General features: G+C 42.4%; 1 protein-coding gene across 2 annotated transcripts in view; it reads right to left on the bottom strand.

Moving 5' to 3' along the window:
- The window catches only part of TMEM131L (transmembrane 131 like), a 160,604-nt gene that overhangs the window by 76,187 nt on the left and 65,607 nt on the right, over positions 1-18,810 (bottom strand). For both annotated transcript variants that reach the window (XM_032413031.1, XM_032413032.1), the window contains exon 4: positions 4,510-4,578. In XM_032413031.1, the coding sequence (XP_032268922.1) occupies positions 4,510-4,578 (69 nt within the window). The remainder of the gene's footprint in view (positions 1-4,509; positions 4,579-18,810) is intronic.

The raw sequence follows: 18,810 nt of genomic DNA, 5'->3' as shown, positions 1-18,810 counted from the left end.
CATGAGAGGGAGGAGGGTCAGAGGGAGAAGCAGACTCCCTGCTGAGCAGGGAGCCCGATGTGGGACTCGATCCCGGGACTCCAGGATCATGACCTGAGCCGAAGGCAGTCGCTTAACCAACTGAGCCACCCAGGCGCCCCTACATGTATATACTTTAAACCCAAAAAGCTGTTGATGTTCATTAAAGCTAAAGGCAACAATGATTAAATCCTGCTATTAATAAAACATTTAATTCACAAGTCAAAAACTTTTAAAAGAATCCTTTCTTTTATGAGACACTTATGCCAACCAATGGTAACAGCTCATTGACTTTGGCATTAGAAGAACGCAACGCCATTAAAATGCTTGCAAATACAGAGTAGGAACTAGATTCTCGCCTAATGGGGCTCTAATTCAAATGAAAATAGGTTTAGATAAGAAACCGTACTCATAGAAAAACCCAGTTTGTTTTAGAGTTTCTTCTCTGAGTAATAAGTTTAAAGAGGCTTTGGCGGGGGCGGGGAATGGATTTCTACTCACAAAGAGACTTTATCAAGTCTCACGAAAGGAAAACGTAATTGTTGCTAAAGACTCAGCAACACTTCCTATCGCTTGTTCTTATCCATTTAAATCATGAGTCTTTTAGAAAATTCTGAGGAAAGCTTTGGCTCCTCCCTCCACAAACAGACACACACAGAAGTTTTAGACATAATTTCGAAACATTCATGCCACTAAAGGTAAGAATATCTGCTTTCCAGCGAACACCCTCACTGATGAGGACACTCATGTTGAATTTTTCCTTCCTCCTCGTTTCCACCCGCAAGGCTAGCAAAGGAATTGCAAAGGAGCGGAGCTATCTCAGGCCCACCTACCTGCCATGTTCCCTGGAATCATTTACCTCTGGTTCCTACCAGTTAAGTCACATTGTCATACACAGAGAGCCACAAGAATTTCACTGAAGCCATTTCTCCAGTTTTAATGCCCTCAGAGGCAGGGACCCAAGTATACAGCTCTCTTTAATATGGCCTAGAAATAAAACTACATTCTACATTAAAAACTCATCTACATTATACTCGTATTTCTCTGATACTAAGAATTGTGTGTTTTAGAGAAAATGAAGCACACGCTGTCTTATGTACAATGGGATTTCCAAACTACTGTATCCTGCCATCAAATCCCTCACATTCCTCTTCCAGCTTTTCCTCCGACTTTTTTTTTTTTTCTAAGTAAACTCCAAGCCGAGCGCCGAGGCCAATGTGGGACTTGAACTCATGACTCTCAGATCAAGACCTGAGCTAATATCAAGAGTCAGATGCTTAACTGACTGAGCCACTCAGGTGCCCCACACCTCCTACTTTTAATCACAAGTCTTAACTGAAGATTTAATATAGCCAATGTGTATTTTAAAAAATAAGTCCTTTACATCCAAATATAAATAAAAGACACACTAATGTGATCAAAACCTTGATTTTTTAAAATTTTTATTATTATTTTAATGTTCTTACCTAATACAACTAAATTTTTTTTATACTACCATAAAGGGTCAACTCAGAGAGCCCTGCCTTGGGAGTGCTGGGCTCACATTTGCCTTTTCCCTCCATTAAGTTAAATAAACAAAGACTTCCATCGTTTTAGGTTTTAGGTAAATAATACGACTCAATTAGCAAAGTTCTTACTACTTATCCTCAAAGTTTTATATCCCATTCATATCACTGGAATACAAGATGTTTAGTTTAAAAAAAATACAGACGTTGCCCAAACAAAAACACATTAGAAATCAGAATCCAAACAGCGATTCTACAGAGCCCAGTGACCGCATCCACCAGAAACCTCACCAGACCTAACATAGACCTAGTTACCACTGTGCTATTTTTATTCTATTTTTTAATTCTATTTTTAAAACTGTTATGAGGATAAGAATTTCCTTCACTAGTGACAACTGGAAGATACTCTATTAATTTAATACTATAAAAGAATGATTAAAATCTCTTATGAATGATTAGCACTTTTAATCTCCGGACCAGCGGAATATTAACCCTTATAATCAACCCTAAGAAGTGGGCAGAAGGCAGGTGAATCTCACAATCCTGATTCTGTATCCCAGAGGGAAACCAAAGCTATGAAAAATGATGGGGTTGGGTTTGCCCAAGGTCAGCTTCGAAACAAACAATAGCAAAAGCTGAGCAAGGGCATTGAAGAAATCAGGAGAAGAACTCTCTGGCTGAAGTTTGAATCTAATGCCTATAAATTAGACCATTTGTTAAAAAGTAAGGAAAAACTTGACTAATTTTAGAAGTGTTCTGGGATGCCTGGGTGGCTCAGTCGGTTAAGTGTCTGCCTTCAGCCCAGATCATGATTCCGAGTTGCAGAATCAAGCCCCACATCGGGCTCCCTGCTCAGCGGGGAGCCTGTTTCTCCCTCTGCCCCTTACCCCACTCATGTTCTCTCTCTCTCAAATAAATAAATAAAATCTTAAAAAAAAGAAGTGTTCTAACTTAGATTACCGTTTGTTCTTATCGAGATTTTTAAAAAACTTAAGCAAAATTAATTTATTCCCATAATCATATCCTAGAGCTCACTTATAAAAAAAAAAATAGCATGGAATGTGCTGGATTAGAAATCAGAAGACTTGTTCTGTCACTTCTAGTGAAATGCCCTTGGGCAAAAAACATTACTGCTCAGCAACAAATTCATGAGCATCTGTAGTCCATGCTCAAGTATAGAGATATTTGAAAATGACACACAAGCAACTCTCACTCTCTCTCTCAGATAATACCTGCCCCCACTACTCCACTATCCTTCTAGGATTGATAGAAGACTCAACTGACAAGAGACACAATTGTACTTTGAGAACTATAAAGTACTACATAAACAAAACTGAACCATCCAAAGGTGAGTCGAGGCTAAAGTGTAAATAACCTTTGCAAATAAAACATTGTAAACATTTGCTTTTCAACCTGCTTCAAGTCATCAGGACCAGAAACGGATGCATATAGCTAATTAACATTTGTAGCCAAGACATCCATCCCTCCATGTGCACTGATCACAGGACTTTTATCTTACTGAAGAGTAAATATATCATAGCCAGCATCCTATGAACTAGAGTTATTATCCTCATCTAACTGTACATACTACTATTCATTTCATTATATCTACCAATCTGTAATATATTTTTTTTTCTCTTCCATATTTTTAATTTAATTTTTGTTAGTTAACATACAGCACAATGTTGTATAATATATATTTTTAAAAGTAGGTCCTGCATTAAAGTTCCCTTTTACGATAAAGACTTCACCTAAGTAAAGCGATCTTTCAGAATCTCAAACCAGTGAGGTTTTATCATAAATTCAGCTTTGAACGTTTCTTTACCTAACAGTAAAAATATACAAATTCAAACACAAAAAAACAGACACCTAGAATCTGGTAAAGTCAGCAAGCGCCCTTCCCACTTTCCTCTCTCCTTCCTTTTACAGAATCTCCTTTAAAAGCTCAACAAGGTACTTTTACATATAAAATTCCTTCTTTACTGCAGCTCTAATCTTTTGCTGATCAGAAGGAAAGGGAAAGAAGGCAATCCAGATGAGTCAAGGAGGGCACCCCAGGAGCCCACCACTAACTCTCCCCAGATGCTCTCCCAGCACCACGCCTATTTCATTCACCTAACTCATCCCGAAACTCAAAACAGCTCTTTGTGAAATTGATGTTCCAGGCTGCTTAAATAAGCAGAGCTTTGACACCTGAAACACTTTCACTTCCATACTTGAAACTCTACGAACATGAAACCGTATCTTCTCAGTGCCAAGATATGCTGCACCCAGGGCGTTTAACACCTGAAGTTTCGAACTTCAACCACTTTAAAAGTGTTAATGCCAACAAGAGTCCTTAAGTTCTCCCTTCGGCCTAGCATCGCCCTTCTCCTAATTTCTCCAAGTTCCCAGATTAGTCCCTCAACCAACACTCAAGTCATGTTCCCTTCATCTTCCTGGTTCTGAATGTGATGCACTGTTAAGTAATTACAGTTTATATGCTGTCTTCCCCACTTGACTTATTTCCAAAGTCTTAATGGTAACAACTAACGTTTGCACAGAGCATAACAAAGTATAACGGGAAGTAAAAACAAGCAAATGCATCTAATGAAAAGAATTCAGAAACCATCAGTATTTAGTGTTTTTCACTATAAAATGACCTGATTTGTTATAGAAAAACAGGACTTAATATTGACTTCTTATTAAATTCCAATCACAATAAAACATTATAAGGAGTATTTATTAAAAACTGAAGAAATGGCTAAAACAATTTTACACTCTCCTTTTCACAAAAATATTCCTCTTAACAAGTCCCAAGGTCAATATCCCTTATATTACTAATATACTTAAAATGTACTTAGCATTTTATATATAGATATATAAATGTTATATATAAATACATTTTAAATATATTAATATATTTTAAGCATATATATAAATGATATCCTGACAGCAAATAATGCAAATTAAACAAGTTATTAAAAATTATAAAGAAGATACTTACTGAATTCCAAAATCTAGAACTGACGGCTGAAAATGTAAGCCCTTTCCATTAAATAGTTTGTCTGAGAAGCTAAAAAAGAAAAGACAAGACAGATTAATTTTGTTGTAGTTTTGAAATTTGAATGCTGAGTTAAGAGTATATACTTAGGCCAATGGCTCTCACGAGATATAATTTTACTCCCTTATAGATAAGTCTAAATTGGTTTTAAATGTAAAAATTGAATTATCAGAAGTCTAATATAATTCTACAGCTGCAAAAATTTAAGATACTTTTAGATGATTAGATGATGGTTAATATAACTTCGTATCAAATGTACAGATTCTGTAAACATTCAACAGAAATGGGGAAGCATTTAAGTTTTAATAGGCTTCATTTCTGGATGCATTTGAATAACATGACTATTTTCATAAACTCCAAATCAAGAAAAGACATACATGTAAGGTGGGTGGAAGTGAGGGGCTGGAGAGGGAAAGAGATTTGGCCTCTAAATTAGTAGACTATCTGTAACAGGGAAAGGATGGGGAGTGTAGCCAGGGTTGCCCCTCAAGGCCAAAACCATCACCAAATCTGTATTTTTAAGAATAATCATTACATAAAACCTCACATGGCAGTCATATTTTTCTGCAGTTTTTAATCATTATGATGATTTTTCTTCAGAACCAAGACACAAATTAACATACCCAAAAACATATATAGAAAACAAAAGAAAAAACATATATTATATATAACATAATAACATAATGTACATGCACATATACATACATATACATAAATATACTTAAAGACCTAAAATGCAAAGCATGTGTATATATGTATGTGCGTGTGTATGTGTGATATATACACCAAGAAACTATCAGTGGTCATATGACATTTTATTTTTTAAAAAATATTTACTTATTTGAGAGAGAGCATGCACAAATGGTGGGGTGGGGGGAGACAGAGAGAGAAGCTCAAGCAGACTCCATGCTGAGCACAGAGTCCAACTCGGGGCTCAATCTCATGACCCGGAGATCATGACCTGAGCCAAAATCAAGAGTCAGACGCTTAACCAACTGAGCCACCCAGGCTCCTGGGTCATATGACATTTTAAAAGCCATGTAATCCAAAAATATTTAACTGAAGAAGCCCTGAAATGCAACATGTGTAGCTATTTTCAAAGATTCCAGCAAACTTTCCAAAATACAGTGTTTCCCTCGTCTCCTCCCACCACCTAAGTGCTCCACCAAACATGGTCCCAAGACTGGTCCAGGAGTGGACATCTGAGTTTCAGAGCTGCTGGCCGATAGAAGCTTTGTGACCTTCAGCAAGCCCGTCTCCCATTTCCTTGAAGGTGCAAACAACACAGAGACCAAAGAACCCCTCCAAAATCCTCATCTGATAGGGAGAATCCTGGCTGCAATCTTTCCTTCCTCCCTTCACTTTACTGCCCCTATCTAAATCAAGGTGACAGCTCAGTCTCCATCTGCCCAACTTCTGCCGCTTCTCCACTGGTGTTGAACTTGAGCCGAGAAGAGGTATGCTGTTTACTGGTCTCCCTCCAACCCCAAAAGGCCAGGACCCACTCCATGACTTGTGTACCAAAAGGCCACTAACACACCTAGTTGCCTCCAGAAATGTTTTGGAGAACCCCAGGAGGTGACAGATGTAAAGAAGTGCCAACATCAGATGGAGGTGGCCAGGGCTCAGCATTCTAGAAGAAAAAGAAAACAGGCAACTTCGCATGCCAAAAACTATCTTAGAAAAGTCAGGCCACTGTATAAGTAATAAGTAAAATAATTACAGTCTCTTCCTGTCTCGTGCACCGAAAGTGGATTTATCATCAGATTTCACACCCAACTTCTGAACGAAGACAAGGTTTTAGGGATTTAAGCAATTCACTCAAGATCCCACAGCTACTAAGAGAGCCAGAATGCCAATGCAGATCTGTCGAGGTCAGTAACATAAAGCTAGTATGGAGTTCAGGCCTATCCAAGTTCACAGGACCTACCCAAGGAACCAAGGCAGTCTAGTGGCTGGGTGAGGGTTTGGGCTTCAGAGTGTAGACAAACTTAGATTCCAGGCCTAAGGTCACCACTCTCTAGTCCTGAGCAGGTCAATCACTTAACTTCTCAAAAGTTCCAGCCTTATTATTTTAAAATGAAGATGACAACAGTATCTACCATATAGTTATCCTGAGGTTAAAATCAGATAATAATGCCTTTGCTTCATGCCTGGCACACAGTTAAAAGTGCAATAAATATTAGATCATGTTACTAAGAGGAAGACTGTCACCTAACAAGAAAAGTAATGAGAACAGATGGAGAAGCCAATTGGGCTTGAGTCAGAGCTGACCTGGGGATTTAAAAGTCCCAAACGGGTAGCAGTAATTATCTCTGAATAGAACAAATGAAATATAAACCTGGGCCATCTCATATCACAACAGAGATTTTTAAATCCCACAATCAGGAAGTTTTACAAACCCAACAAAAATCAGATATGTAAGGTCCAACTTAAAGCAATAGACTAGACACAGCCAGAATTTCTCTAACTTCAGAGAAAACCCTATTTTAGTCTCATAATGGAGAAGTAAAATCATGTCAATATTTCTTCCTAAAAGTCATAGAACAGATTCATTTTTCTCTTTGGTCAGTTTCAACTCACCTGACTACAATTTGGAAAGGAGATCAAGTTACAAGGAGATTTAACATGACTGCCTAAGTTAAAAAGTTAGTTTTCAAAGATAAAACCATTTTAGACGTAGGTACTGCCCTGGACCATACTCACACATGCGCACATGCCCTCAAGTATTTGTTAAAGACGGAAGGAGGAAAAACGCAGCAAACTGCCAAAATTTAGCCAACTGTGGACATCAACAACCATCCTCAAATATCAGTGGTAGCTAAGAAATTATACTGTGTTTAAAGATGCCAAAGTTTTCATTTCCAAATCGATGACATCAAAGTAACTTAAGCTTTACGAGCTACAGCAGTAAAAGACAAAATTCCCTCCCTTTTCTCCTTTACTCAAGTCAGCATTAACCTTTTCACATGTGTGCCCTTAGTCATGTGAATGCTTCTTTTATGTCACAGTTCACCTGGCCTCTTTCACTCTTAGGAGTCCCCTCATCCGGCGTAAAATAAACTCAGGCATCTTGTAAAAACAAATGATAAATTCGTGCCACGTATTTCTAATGTTCACCCCTCCCCCACCAGCAAGAGAATTCTAAGGAAAAGCCCTTTATGAGAAGAGAAAAATAAAAGAGCCATTTTGCTTCTCTAACAGGAACACAGGGAGGGGAAATACAGGTGACAGTAATCTGAGGTGAGGGGGCTCTTGTTTATATGGACCCTGCCCCATACACTCTCTTAGCCCTTCTGAAGACACCTGCCTTCCGCAGAGCTGACTCTTCCCTCAGTGGCAGGACACGTGGAGGAGGAATTCTACACGTGCTGTCTGGAAAGAATATCATTGCCTAAGATTATCTGACTTTTCCTCTTTTATCTCCTCTTTTTTCAGAAACTTCAGCTAACTTTTTTTCTCTATATATAAAACAAAGAAACAGTTCAAAAAAGTGGGTAGACTAAGAGAAAAGAAATTTCTGTGGAAATGAGAAGACCTTGGTTCAGGTCCCAGCTCCGATATGAGTTTTCTCTTTGGCAAACTTAAGGAGCATGACTCTGACATCCTTAGAGGAGTGTTCAGATGCCCAGACTCTGTATTCCTAGGAAAATTAAATCTATCTGCTGATATCAGACATACCCATTAAAACATTTCAGTCCAGGGGCGCCTGGGTGGCTCAGTTGGTTAAGCGACTGCCTTCGGCTCAGGTCATGATCCTGGAGTCCCGGGATCGGGTCCCGCATCGGGCTCCCTGCTCAGCAGGGAGTCTGCTTCTCCCTCTGACCCTCCCCCCTCTCATGCTCTCTCTATCTCATTCTCTCTCTCAAATAAATAAATAAAATCTTTAAAAAAAAAATAAAAATAAAAATAAAAACATTTCAGTCCAGTGACTTCGATATGGAAATGAGTTAACTATAACCAACTGCTCAGGCCACTCAGAAATGTTATCGGACCAAACGAACACATCACTGCAAACGCAGTGCTCCACCCCTCTGGAATGAGCAACATGGCCCAGGAATTGCAGACCCAGCCTTGTGGCAAATACTCAGTAAGGACTGGCTGCCCCAGGGCAGGGGGCTAGCTCTAGAAAGATTCTCCCCTCAAGGTTAAGATCCAGGGAGCCAGACAAGGCTTGTAGGCCAACAAGCAAAACTCAAAGATCAAGAAGTTCAAAGAGAGGAACAGAACTCTCTGAAAAAGTCAGGAAAGGCTTGGGGTTGGGGGTGTGAGGAGGCAGGGGCCTCAAGGAACAGTGACCTTGAATGGAAACTGAAGGAAGGCCACTTGAACAAAACTAACAGCCGGAGGGAAGACACAAAGGCTAAGGAAAGCACAGGCCACATCTGGAGAACACCATCCGAGCAAGGAAAACACACTAGACAGTTGGCCTGGCGGCTCTGAGTGGTGGAGTACAGATCATGAACCGTGAGGGCAGGAGGGAGCAGACAGGGAGGGGGCCAACGATGAGGCCTTGCTGGACAACGAGAACACTGGGATGGGACACGAGCCCGACACACGCCACAACGTGCCCTGAAACAGGTCTCATGCACTGTGGGTCTGTGCTGGGCCTTTACTCCTAAAGGAACCTGAAGGTTTAACCAGTTTCTGGAGAAGACTGTAGTGTTTCAGAACACAGCCTTCAGAGGCTGTTGTTGTCCTTTCTGAACAGGTGAAAAATAGCTTTACCCTCTGGCAGGGATTTGAGAAACAACAGTGACCACCTCCAGGGAGGATGGAACTGTCTGGTTTTTCATATTCCTAAATGGACTGGTTTCCATCGGCCTCTCAAAGCCCCAACATCTACAGCTCCCTGCCTTTCCATGCAAACTCTTTCAATCCCTCGAGAGAGGGCCATGACCAGGCTTTAGCCACTGGATGAGTACAAGGACAAGAGAACTGGCTTCACACATATTTTGCAAACCCTCTCTGCCTCAGAAAGGTAACAAAGGAGACCGTAGCAAAATAACACTATTGTCTAGACTCTGAAGCATTCAAGGAAAGACATGTTATGCTACTGAGCTACTTACTGGGCTGTTCTCCTTAGTCAGGAGAATGGGAGCGCCCATCAGAGCCCAGGGCTGCGAACGCTGGAGAAGACCTACAGATTCCACAAAGGTAGGGACTCATGCGCTGTTAATTCCCTTGGACCTTGAGCCAACAACAGGTATTCCCAGGACTCAGCCGCTAGTCCCAGGCGCCCAGGGGGATTTCAGTACTCTTCCGCTACACAGAACTGGGATGGATCCCTGCACAGATAGAAGCAGCTCCTGCCTAGGGCAGCCCTTACTGAAGCCTGCACACATGAGACCGGCCACTCTAGGGTGAGGCCTCCACAGGCTCCCACCGACCGTTAGCACAGACACCGCCCTCCCTAATCACTCCTATGATCCAAAGGTACCCAGCTTTAGGGACCTCGGCGAAAAGGCCCAAACTGTGTGATTTATGAAATAAGTTCTAGAACTACGTGAGTTATGAAATTCCACATTGTAATCTTAGTTCTACAAGTTGCTTTCAGTTCTTATTCTTAACTTAAAAAAAAATACTTCTCCCAGAAGTTTACGGAGGAAAAATATGATAGACACAAAGCACATCTACCACGGTTAGAATCGCCATTCTTCCTGGCAAAGTAACTACTGGCAAAGAACCACTGAACAATGAAGGCAGAAACCAGTGTTTTTCCCCACTGAATCCCCAAAGAGGGGGGGAAATCATTTGGTTGGACATGATTTTCCCAGCTTCTTCTATTACACGAAGCCTCAGGCTTCAAGGTCAAAGCAAAGAGGAAAAGGCCTGGAGCAATACCACCAGCAGGGGTCTGTCAGAGGTGCTCTCACTGATAATGGGATATCTGCCTGTTGATGGCCACGCCTTCCCAAGGCCAGAACAAAAGTCCCGCACTCCAATCTGTCCCTCAAGTTGTGAAGATGTTCTCCCAGTTCATACCACCCATGGACGAGATGTTCCTTCTCTCAAAGACTAATGCCCCAAAGCCCCTTTCTGGGTGGAACCTGGGCTGATTCCAGGCCCTTACCCATCCTGCCCTCTCCAGGATTCTCTGCATCCCCTCCTGCTGTCTTTCTCCTCCACTTAGGCACAGGAGAGACTCATGCTATTCTCACTTGAGAAGACCCTTTGACCTTCAACCCTTCAACTGTGGGCGAAAGTAACAGTGACAGCGAGAACACTTATTAAACACTTACAGTGGACCAGATGCTGCGCCCAGCACTATCCCACGTAATCCTAAGCACCCTCTGTGGACACCATTATTATCCCATCTCCATACCCAAAGAAACCCATGTTTTGAGGGTTTAAACAACCAGCCAAAGCCCACTCCGCTGCCCGGTGGCCGGCGGACCGGGAAGGAGCCCCTATGCTACACCGCCTCCCATCCATGTCTCTGGTGTCCTGCCCCCTCACTCTACCAAAAATGCTTTGCTGAGGTCATCAGTGAGGACACACCGGGAAGGCAAGTGCTGAGGTTACTCGATCTGCCCACTGGCTCTTCTCCTGAAGTGCCCGTCCTTGGTTTCTAGGAAATCTTGCCCAGTCTCCCTCTTCCCTCTGTGCTGCTCCTTCTCAGCTCCCTGTCAAGCTCCTCTCCCCCACAGGACTGTCCCCTCAGCGCTCCCTAAAGTCTCACTCTGGCCAATCATACCTACCCCCTAGTTGCAGCTATCACCAACTGGGTGCATCTTCCGATATGGACAGCTGTCATTTCTTTGTCCAGCATCCAAGTTTCCTTACTTTCACCACACACTTCCCACTGTCACCCCTCCTGGATTCTGAAAGGGCCAGTTACTCATTTTTCTAGCCCCACGTGTAGTCAGGATGCTGGCATATGACCCAGACATGGCCAGATTCACCTGCCTGAAGCAGGGCATCGGGAGCTGGTGCCACGAGGAAGGCAAGAAAGCGGAGAATCGTTCTGGAGATGGGCACGGCAGCCAGCCAGCAGGGCAGGCGTCAAGGACCGCAGTGTCCTCAGCATCTGCTTCCACGGCACAATCCTGGCTGTGGTTCTATCTGCTAAGTCCCCTCTTCCTTGCTTTGTTTTCTGAGCCCGGTTCTTAAGTCTTCCTAGAGATTCTGAGAGCTGCCCAACATCTTTTCAATAAATTCCTTTTCTGCTTGAATCAGCCAGAGCTGGTTTCTGTGGTTTGACTGATTCATTTCCCAAGACTGTGTATCTGGGGACTCGACCCCTCTGCTGAGCTCCTGACTTGGGTTTCCAAATGCACCAGATGCCATCCCACAGCTGGCCTACGGGCACATCGAAATGGAATCCATGGCGGAGTTCAACATCTCGCTCAGACTCCCCTTCGGATCACAGCACGGTACACCAGTCCCCCCGCACCCCCAATCCACGGTTTTGCTTGCTGTGGTTTCAGTTACCTGCCATCAACCACAGTCCAGAAACAGACAATCCTTCTTCAGATATACAGCCAGAAGGTCAATACTAGCCTAATGCTAGGTCAAAAAGCCTACATCGTTCATCTCACTTCATCTCATTAGGTAGGCATTTTACATCTCACATCATCACAAGAAGGGTGAGGGCAGTACAATCAGGTATTTTGAAAGAGATCACATGCATATAACTTTTATGTATATTGTCATAATTGTTCTATTTTGTTATTGTTGTTGTTAATCTGCTACTGTGCCTAATTTATAAATTAAACTTTATCACAGGTATGTATGATTAGGAAGAAAAACAGTACAGCTGATCATTGAACAACACAGGTTTGAACTGCACAGGTCCAAATTTTTTTCCATAAATACAGTACTGTAAATGAATTTTTTCTTGCTTATGATTTTCTTAACATTTTTTTCCCTCTAGCTTACTTTATGTTAAGAATACAGTATATATGGGGGCACCTGGGTGGCTCAGTCGGTTAAGCGTCTGCCTTCGGCTCAGGTCATGATCCCAGGGTCCTGGGATTGAGACCCGCATCGGGCTCCCTGCTCAGCGGAGAGCCTGCTTCTCTCTTTCCCTCTGCCTGCCCCTCTGCCTGCCCCTCCCCCTACTCGTGCTCTCTGTCTCTCTGTCAAATAAATAAATAAAAAATATCTTAAAAAAAAAAAGAATACAGTATATATGGACTCTGAAAAACAAACTGAGGCTTCTAGGGGGGAGGGGGGTGGGAGGATGGGTTAGCCTGGTGATGGGTATTAAAGAGGGCATGTTCCACATGGAACACTGGGTGTTATATGCAAACAATGAATCAGGGAACACTACATCAAAAACTAGTGATGTAATGTATGGTGATTAACATAACATAATAAAACAAGAACAACAACAAAAAGAATACAGTATATAATACACAGAACCTACAAAATGTGTCTGTTTACGTTATCTATAAGGCTTCTGGTCAACAGTAGGCTATTTGTAGTGAAGTTTTGGGGGAGTCAAAAGTTGTATGTGGATTTTCAACTGCGTCGGGAGTAAGTGCTCCCAGCCCATGTTGTTCAAGGGTCAACTGTATAGACGGCTCAGTACTATCTGCAGTTAGTTTCAGGCATCCACTGGGGCTCTTGGAATGTATCCTCAGAGGATACAGGACCACGGTATGCCCATATTGCCCAGGGAGACTTATTGAGATTCTGACTCCTGTACTCTTCTTAACTCCCCATGCAATGGATGCTGAAGGCCCTGCTGGGCCCTGACACATCACACCACTCAAGTCTGTCCCCTCCTTCTAGTGGCACTAACAGGACCTTATATTCAAAAGGCATTTGCAATATTGTGGTTTGTCAGTATTGATTTCTCATATATATTTTGTCTTTGTCCACAGTTCATGGCTCATAGCTCCCAAAACTCTTGGGATTTCCCAAGTGTTAAGGGTGATAAAGGAGTCTTCTGTTATGTTAATGAATGCTGGACCCCAACCAAGAATGGGGGGGCTGGTTGCCAGGGGAACCAACCTTGTGATTAGAGACTTGAAACTTTCAGTCACCGCCCCCAACCTCCTCTGGGAGGGGAGAAGGGTGGGGCTGGAGGTTGATTCAGCCAAAGACCAATGACTTAGTCTATCTTTATTTGTAAGAAAGCCTCCACAAATACTCAGAGACTGATTCCTAGGACTTCCAGGTTGGTGAACTGGTAGGGAGGCAGAAAGAATGGAGGGTCTGGAGAGAGCATGGAAGCTCAGCGCCCTTTCCCCCAGACCCCACCCTATGCATCTCTTCATTTGGCTGTTGATACCTATCCTTTAATAAACTGGCGAGCCTAAGTGTTTCCCTGATTTCTGACAGCGCTCTAGCAAATTAATTGAAGGTCATCGGAACCACCAATCTGTACCTGTCAGTCAGAAACACAGGTAACAACCTGGGGTTTGTGACCAGCATCTGAAGTGAGGGGCCAGTGGAGAGGGCTGTCTTGTAGGTCTGACCCCTTAACCTGTGAGATCTCTGAGTAGGTTGTGTCAGAATTGAGTTGAACTCCTGGACATCCTGCTGGTGTCCTAGAATTGCTCCGTGTTGCATGTGGGGGAACTCCCACACACATTGGAATTGGGTCCAGGAACCCTCAAAGAGCATTATGTTTTCATTTCAAAGAATTTTAAAATATATTATTACATTTACACCACAGTCCACATGCCATACAGAACTCCTTTAGCTAAGTGATTAGATTTGCAAAAACTTAAAAAAGAAAAGGCAAAAGAAATACATAAATAAATGAAAGAAAAGAAAAGACCAGTAATTAAGCCCATGTTTCCTAACTCCTGTTCCAACTTACGCCTTGGTGCAAAGTATGGCTTCTCATCTATGGTTTAAAGATGTCACATCTTTTCCTAGATTCTACTATATGTTAAAATAATTAAATGTGATTTTTAAATCTGCAAAATACAAAACGCATTTTGCATTACCTTTCAGCTCGAGGACAACAAGTTAGGATGAAAAAGTAATTCAGTCTCCAAGCAGCAACAGAGTTGCCCAGAGGCTACACATCAGAAGTGGAAGCCCAGCCAGAAATTCACAGGAACACTAAGGGAACGGGGAGACTCAGGATGAAGGACTTTCCTTCTCAATCACAGACAGACAATCCAAAGTTTCTGCAATACTGTGTCTATTTCCAGAAAACCAACTTTGAGCTCTCAAAGCGTCCATATAGCTTTAGATATTAGTTCTCTGAACATGAACCAGCTACTTTTTAAGCTTATCTATAACCCTTTCAGCAACTGGGTAGCTATACTTATTCACATTATAAAAGTAGCAATGCCATTAATTTCTTCCTTTTCCCTGAATTAAGATATTACAACAGCCAAAGCCTCCAGAGATGAATCAAAAGCTTACGGTCTTGCATATAATACAAGGTGGGGCACAGTCCATGAGAGGGAAAAAATGGTGCGGAGCAGGTTAGGAAAACTGTTCTGGAAGAGGCAGCATAGAGTAGGGCTTGGAAGCCCTGTATGTTCTGTCTTCAGCTGAAATGGAGGAGGAATTCCAGACAAGGGGAGAAACAGAAATGAAGGCACACAGACCAATGAAAGGCCAAGAAGGTAAAAACTGACACATACAAGGTAATTTCTTAGTTTCTTGGTAGGATGAAAGAATAATCCTATATCACTTCATATCCCAGAACAACACTTTAATTCAAACACAATGAATTGATTTTTTTTTTTAATTTTTTAAGTTTTACTTATTTAAGTCATCTCTACACCCAACATGGGTCTTGAACTCACGACTCTGAGATCAAGAGTCAGATGCTCTACCAACTGAGCCAGCCAGGTGCCCCGATTTTTTTTTTAATCCCAATGTGAGCAATATATCAAAATCATCTTCAGGCAATTACAAAGACTATTAGCAATCCAGTTGGAAAACTCTAATGAGAAATGTCTACACTTTTTAACTGTTATTGGAGCGGCCAGCCTTGCAGCCTTCTGGGCCAGAGCAAGTGCGGGACTTGCAGTGTCAGCTTACTGGGAAGAGCACGGCCATTGTTAGTCTCGTACAATACTAACTTGTGTGTCCAGGCATTCCTGCTTCTCAGAATACCTGGACAACACGTCACTCTTCAACAAGGTCAAGTCTTCTTTAAAAACAAAAAACAAACCTACCCTCTGAATATTTTTTTAAAATGTAGAAGCAGCTCTTTTAACTGGCCTGTCAAGATGTCCACTAAACACACTGGCATATACCACACACTTGCCCACAGAGCATCACTTACTACTGCCAAGCTCACTTCTTGTATGATAGAATCCCACTGTCAGAATGGCTTAAAAGCTGATTTTTTCTCATGTGAAACCCAAGTAATACTTACACGGGAGAAACGAGACTAGAATGTTCCCAGAAAGACAAGTATTCCTTAATACAAATCAGAAGGGTTGGGTTACTTTTTTCCCTAGGGGTTGCAGCGGGTGAGGGGGAAGGCTTAAAAATGTGTTATGTCAAAAACAGTCTTCCCTTGAGAAATAATGGTAAAGGTTTCATGGTTTCTTTCCCAGGGCTCGGTGTGACAGGAATTGTTCTTCAGCCGTTAATATTCCTTCTCTCCCTCTTTCATATAATTTTTTGGTGGGCACCTTTCCTGGGCTCCCTTGCAGCTGGGTATGGCTACGGGACCAAGTTCCAACAAATGGGAGGTAAGCTGGAGTATTATGCAGCAGCTTCCAGGAACCCTCTGGCCCTCTCCTTCATTCCTTCCTCCTCCCTGCATCCTGAGCACCAGGCCCAGTACCCTAGGGAAGGCAGTGTGGTGATCCGGAGGGAGCAGGGGGTGGGGGAGGGGGGTGGTCCCTGAAGACCTCCTGGAGCCAGAAGCTGGGAAGTCCAGACTCACACAGGAGAGAGAAAACTATGTTATTTATTTTTTTGCTTTATTTTTAAAAATTTATATAAAATCAATTAATATATTATGTATTATTAGTTTCAGAGGTAGAGTTTGTGATTCATCAGCTGCATACAACACCCAGTGTTCATTACATCAAGTGCCTTCCTTAATGCCCATTGCCCAGTTACCACATCCCAAACCCACCTCCCCTCCAGCAACTCTGTTTATTTCCTGGAGTTAAGAGTTTCTATGGTTTGCCTCCCTCTCTGTTTTTATCTTATTTTATTTTTCCCTCCCTTCCCCTATGTTCATCTGTTTGGTTTCTTAAAATCCTACATATGAATGAAATCATATGGTATTTGTCTTTCTCTGACTTATTTCGCTCAGCATAATACACTCTAGTTCTATCCATGTCGTTGCAGATGGCAAGATTTCATTCTTTTTGATGGTTGAGTAATATTCCATTGTGTGTGTGTGTGTGTGTGTGTGTGTGTGTGTGTGTGTGTGTGTGTGTATCTCACATCTTTATCCATTCACCCCTGTCGATGAACATCTGGGCTCTTTCCATAGTTTGGCTATTGTGGACATTGCTGCTATGAACATTGGGGTGCAGGTGCCCCTTCACATCACTATTTTTGTATCCTTTGGATAAATACCGAGTAGTGCAATTGCTGGGTCATAGGGTAGCTCTATTTTCAACTTTTTGAGGAACCTCCATACTGTTTTCCAGAGTGGCTGCTCCAGCTTGCATTCCCACCAACAGCGTAGGAGGGTTCCCCTTTCTCCGCATCCTCGCCAACATCTCTTATTTCCTGAGTTGTTCATTTTAGCCATTTTGACTGGTGTGAGGTGGTATCTCACCGTGGTTTTGATTTGTATTTCCCTGATGCCGAGTGATGAGCATTTTTTTGTGTGCCTGTTGGCCATTTGTATGTGTTCTTTGGAGAAGTGTCTGTTTACGTCTTCTGCTGACATTTTCTGACTGGATTACTTGTTTTTTGGGTATTGAGTTTGATAAGTTCTTCATAGATTTTTGGATCTATCTTGTTTTAAACCACTGATATCTTGTAACTCTGTTACCTAAAAACTTAATTCTAACTGAAACAGCTTCTCACCCTTCTCTAACACCAGAAACTGCAGGGGCCACTGCTGAAGAAATAATGCTAAGTAACTTCCTCATCCTTCCAGCCTCTACTGGCCCTGGGGGGATGGGCTCCCAGTGCGTCCCCCTTTCATGTGGTCCAGAACCACAGCTTCCCAATAAATCAGAAAGCTACATGGTTAAGCAATAAAAGTAACCCAAACCTTATGGCAAAACAAAGACAATTCTAAGTAAAGAAAGGAGAGCTCCTGGCTGCCTTTCACTGGGAAAAGCCACTGACTGTGGTAGTAGCCTATGGTGGCTTTGTTCACAAGCTGGTAGAAACTGAGACATGCTTGTCTGTGAGCTCCTTTTAGGACTGGGCACACAGAAACTACCTTCTAGTTTAGAACCTATCGTTCTGCTCCTAACTACACATGAAGGGACAATCCCATGCAAGGACCCCTATGAGACACTTCGGGGAACCCAGGCTAGGAGGGTATTCCATACTGATGTGACCATATCAGAAATATAAGCGGTGCGAGAAGGAACACACAGGTGATGTCCCCACCTGACCTGCTAGGAATAAGTCCTCAAAGGGGCCTTGCCAAAAAGAGCCCAACACCATTTACATTGTCGTGAAGGCAAGGAATAAAAATTATTCTACTTTTCAAAGACTGCTTGAAACACACTCAATTATTGATATGCACTGCCTCCTTCCCTGGGGATGGATGACAGGAACCCCAGGTCGGAAAGCAACTACCTTCCTGCTGCACTCAAAGTCCTTCAACACTGTGGCAAACTGCAGAGCTCTTGCAAAACCAGAAGAGGAAGAACAGGGATGATGGTGTCCTGCTTCCTTCCTGGTCTTGGGAGGAAGGAATCCAAGGGACAAGGTTTTAGCAATGAAAGAAGTTTGCTACATTCCCAAGGCCTACAGGTGACTGGATCCCAATCAGAAACCAACCCACAGGAGCAGAATTAACTAGAAAGATGAGTATAAGAGACCATCTACTGTTCTTGGGACCAGAATGTCAGTGTCCACTATTATAAAATTAAGGTAAGTAGGTAGGTCCACTGTGAGGATTAAATGAAATTTATATGTAAAGAGCTTGCAAAGTACCCGGCAGAGTGTTTGCCCCCTGAGTACAGAAGTGTCAGTTCTAAGGTTGGCAGAAAAGCAAAATAGTAAAGATTGATATTCTGATTTCCATAGACTCCACAGAAACAAATCAGGACAAGGCGAAAGAGTGTTTTAGAATTTAATTTATTGGCGGCAGTGGGGGGGTGGTTGGGGGGAGGGTAGGTAGCTGGGGGAGGCAGGCTGGCAGAATGCCTCCAACTTAATTCAAGG

The sequence above is a fragment of the Phoca vitulina genome, unplaced genomic scaffold (genome assembly GCF_004348235.1).
Source record: "Phoca vitulina isolate PV1807 unplaced genomic scaffold, GSC_HSeal_1.0 scaffold14, whole genome shotgun sequence".
In the NCBI taxonomy this organism is placed as follows: Eukaryota; Metazoa; Chordata; class Mammalia; order Carnivora; family Phocidae; genus Phoca; species Phoca vitulina.
The sequence above is the reverse complement of the archived record's forward strand: the minus strand, read 5'-3'. Positions and strand labels throughout refer to the sequence as shown.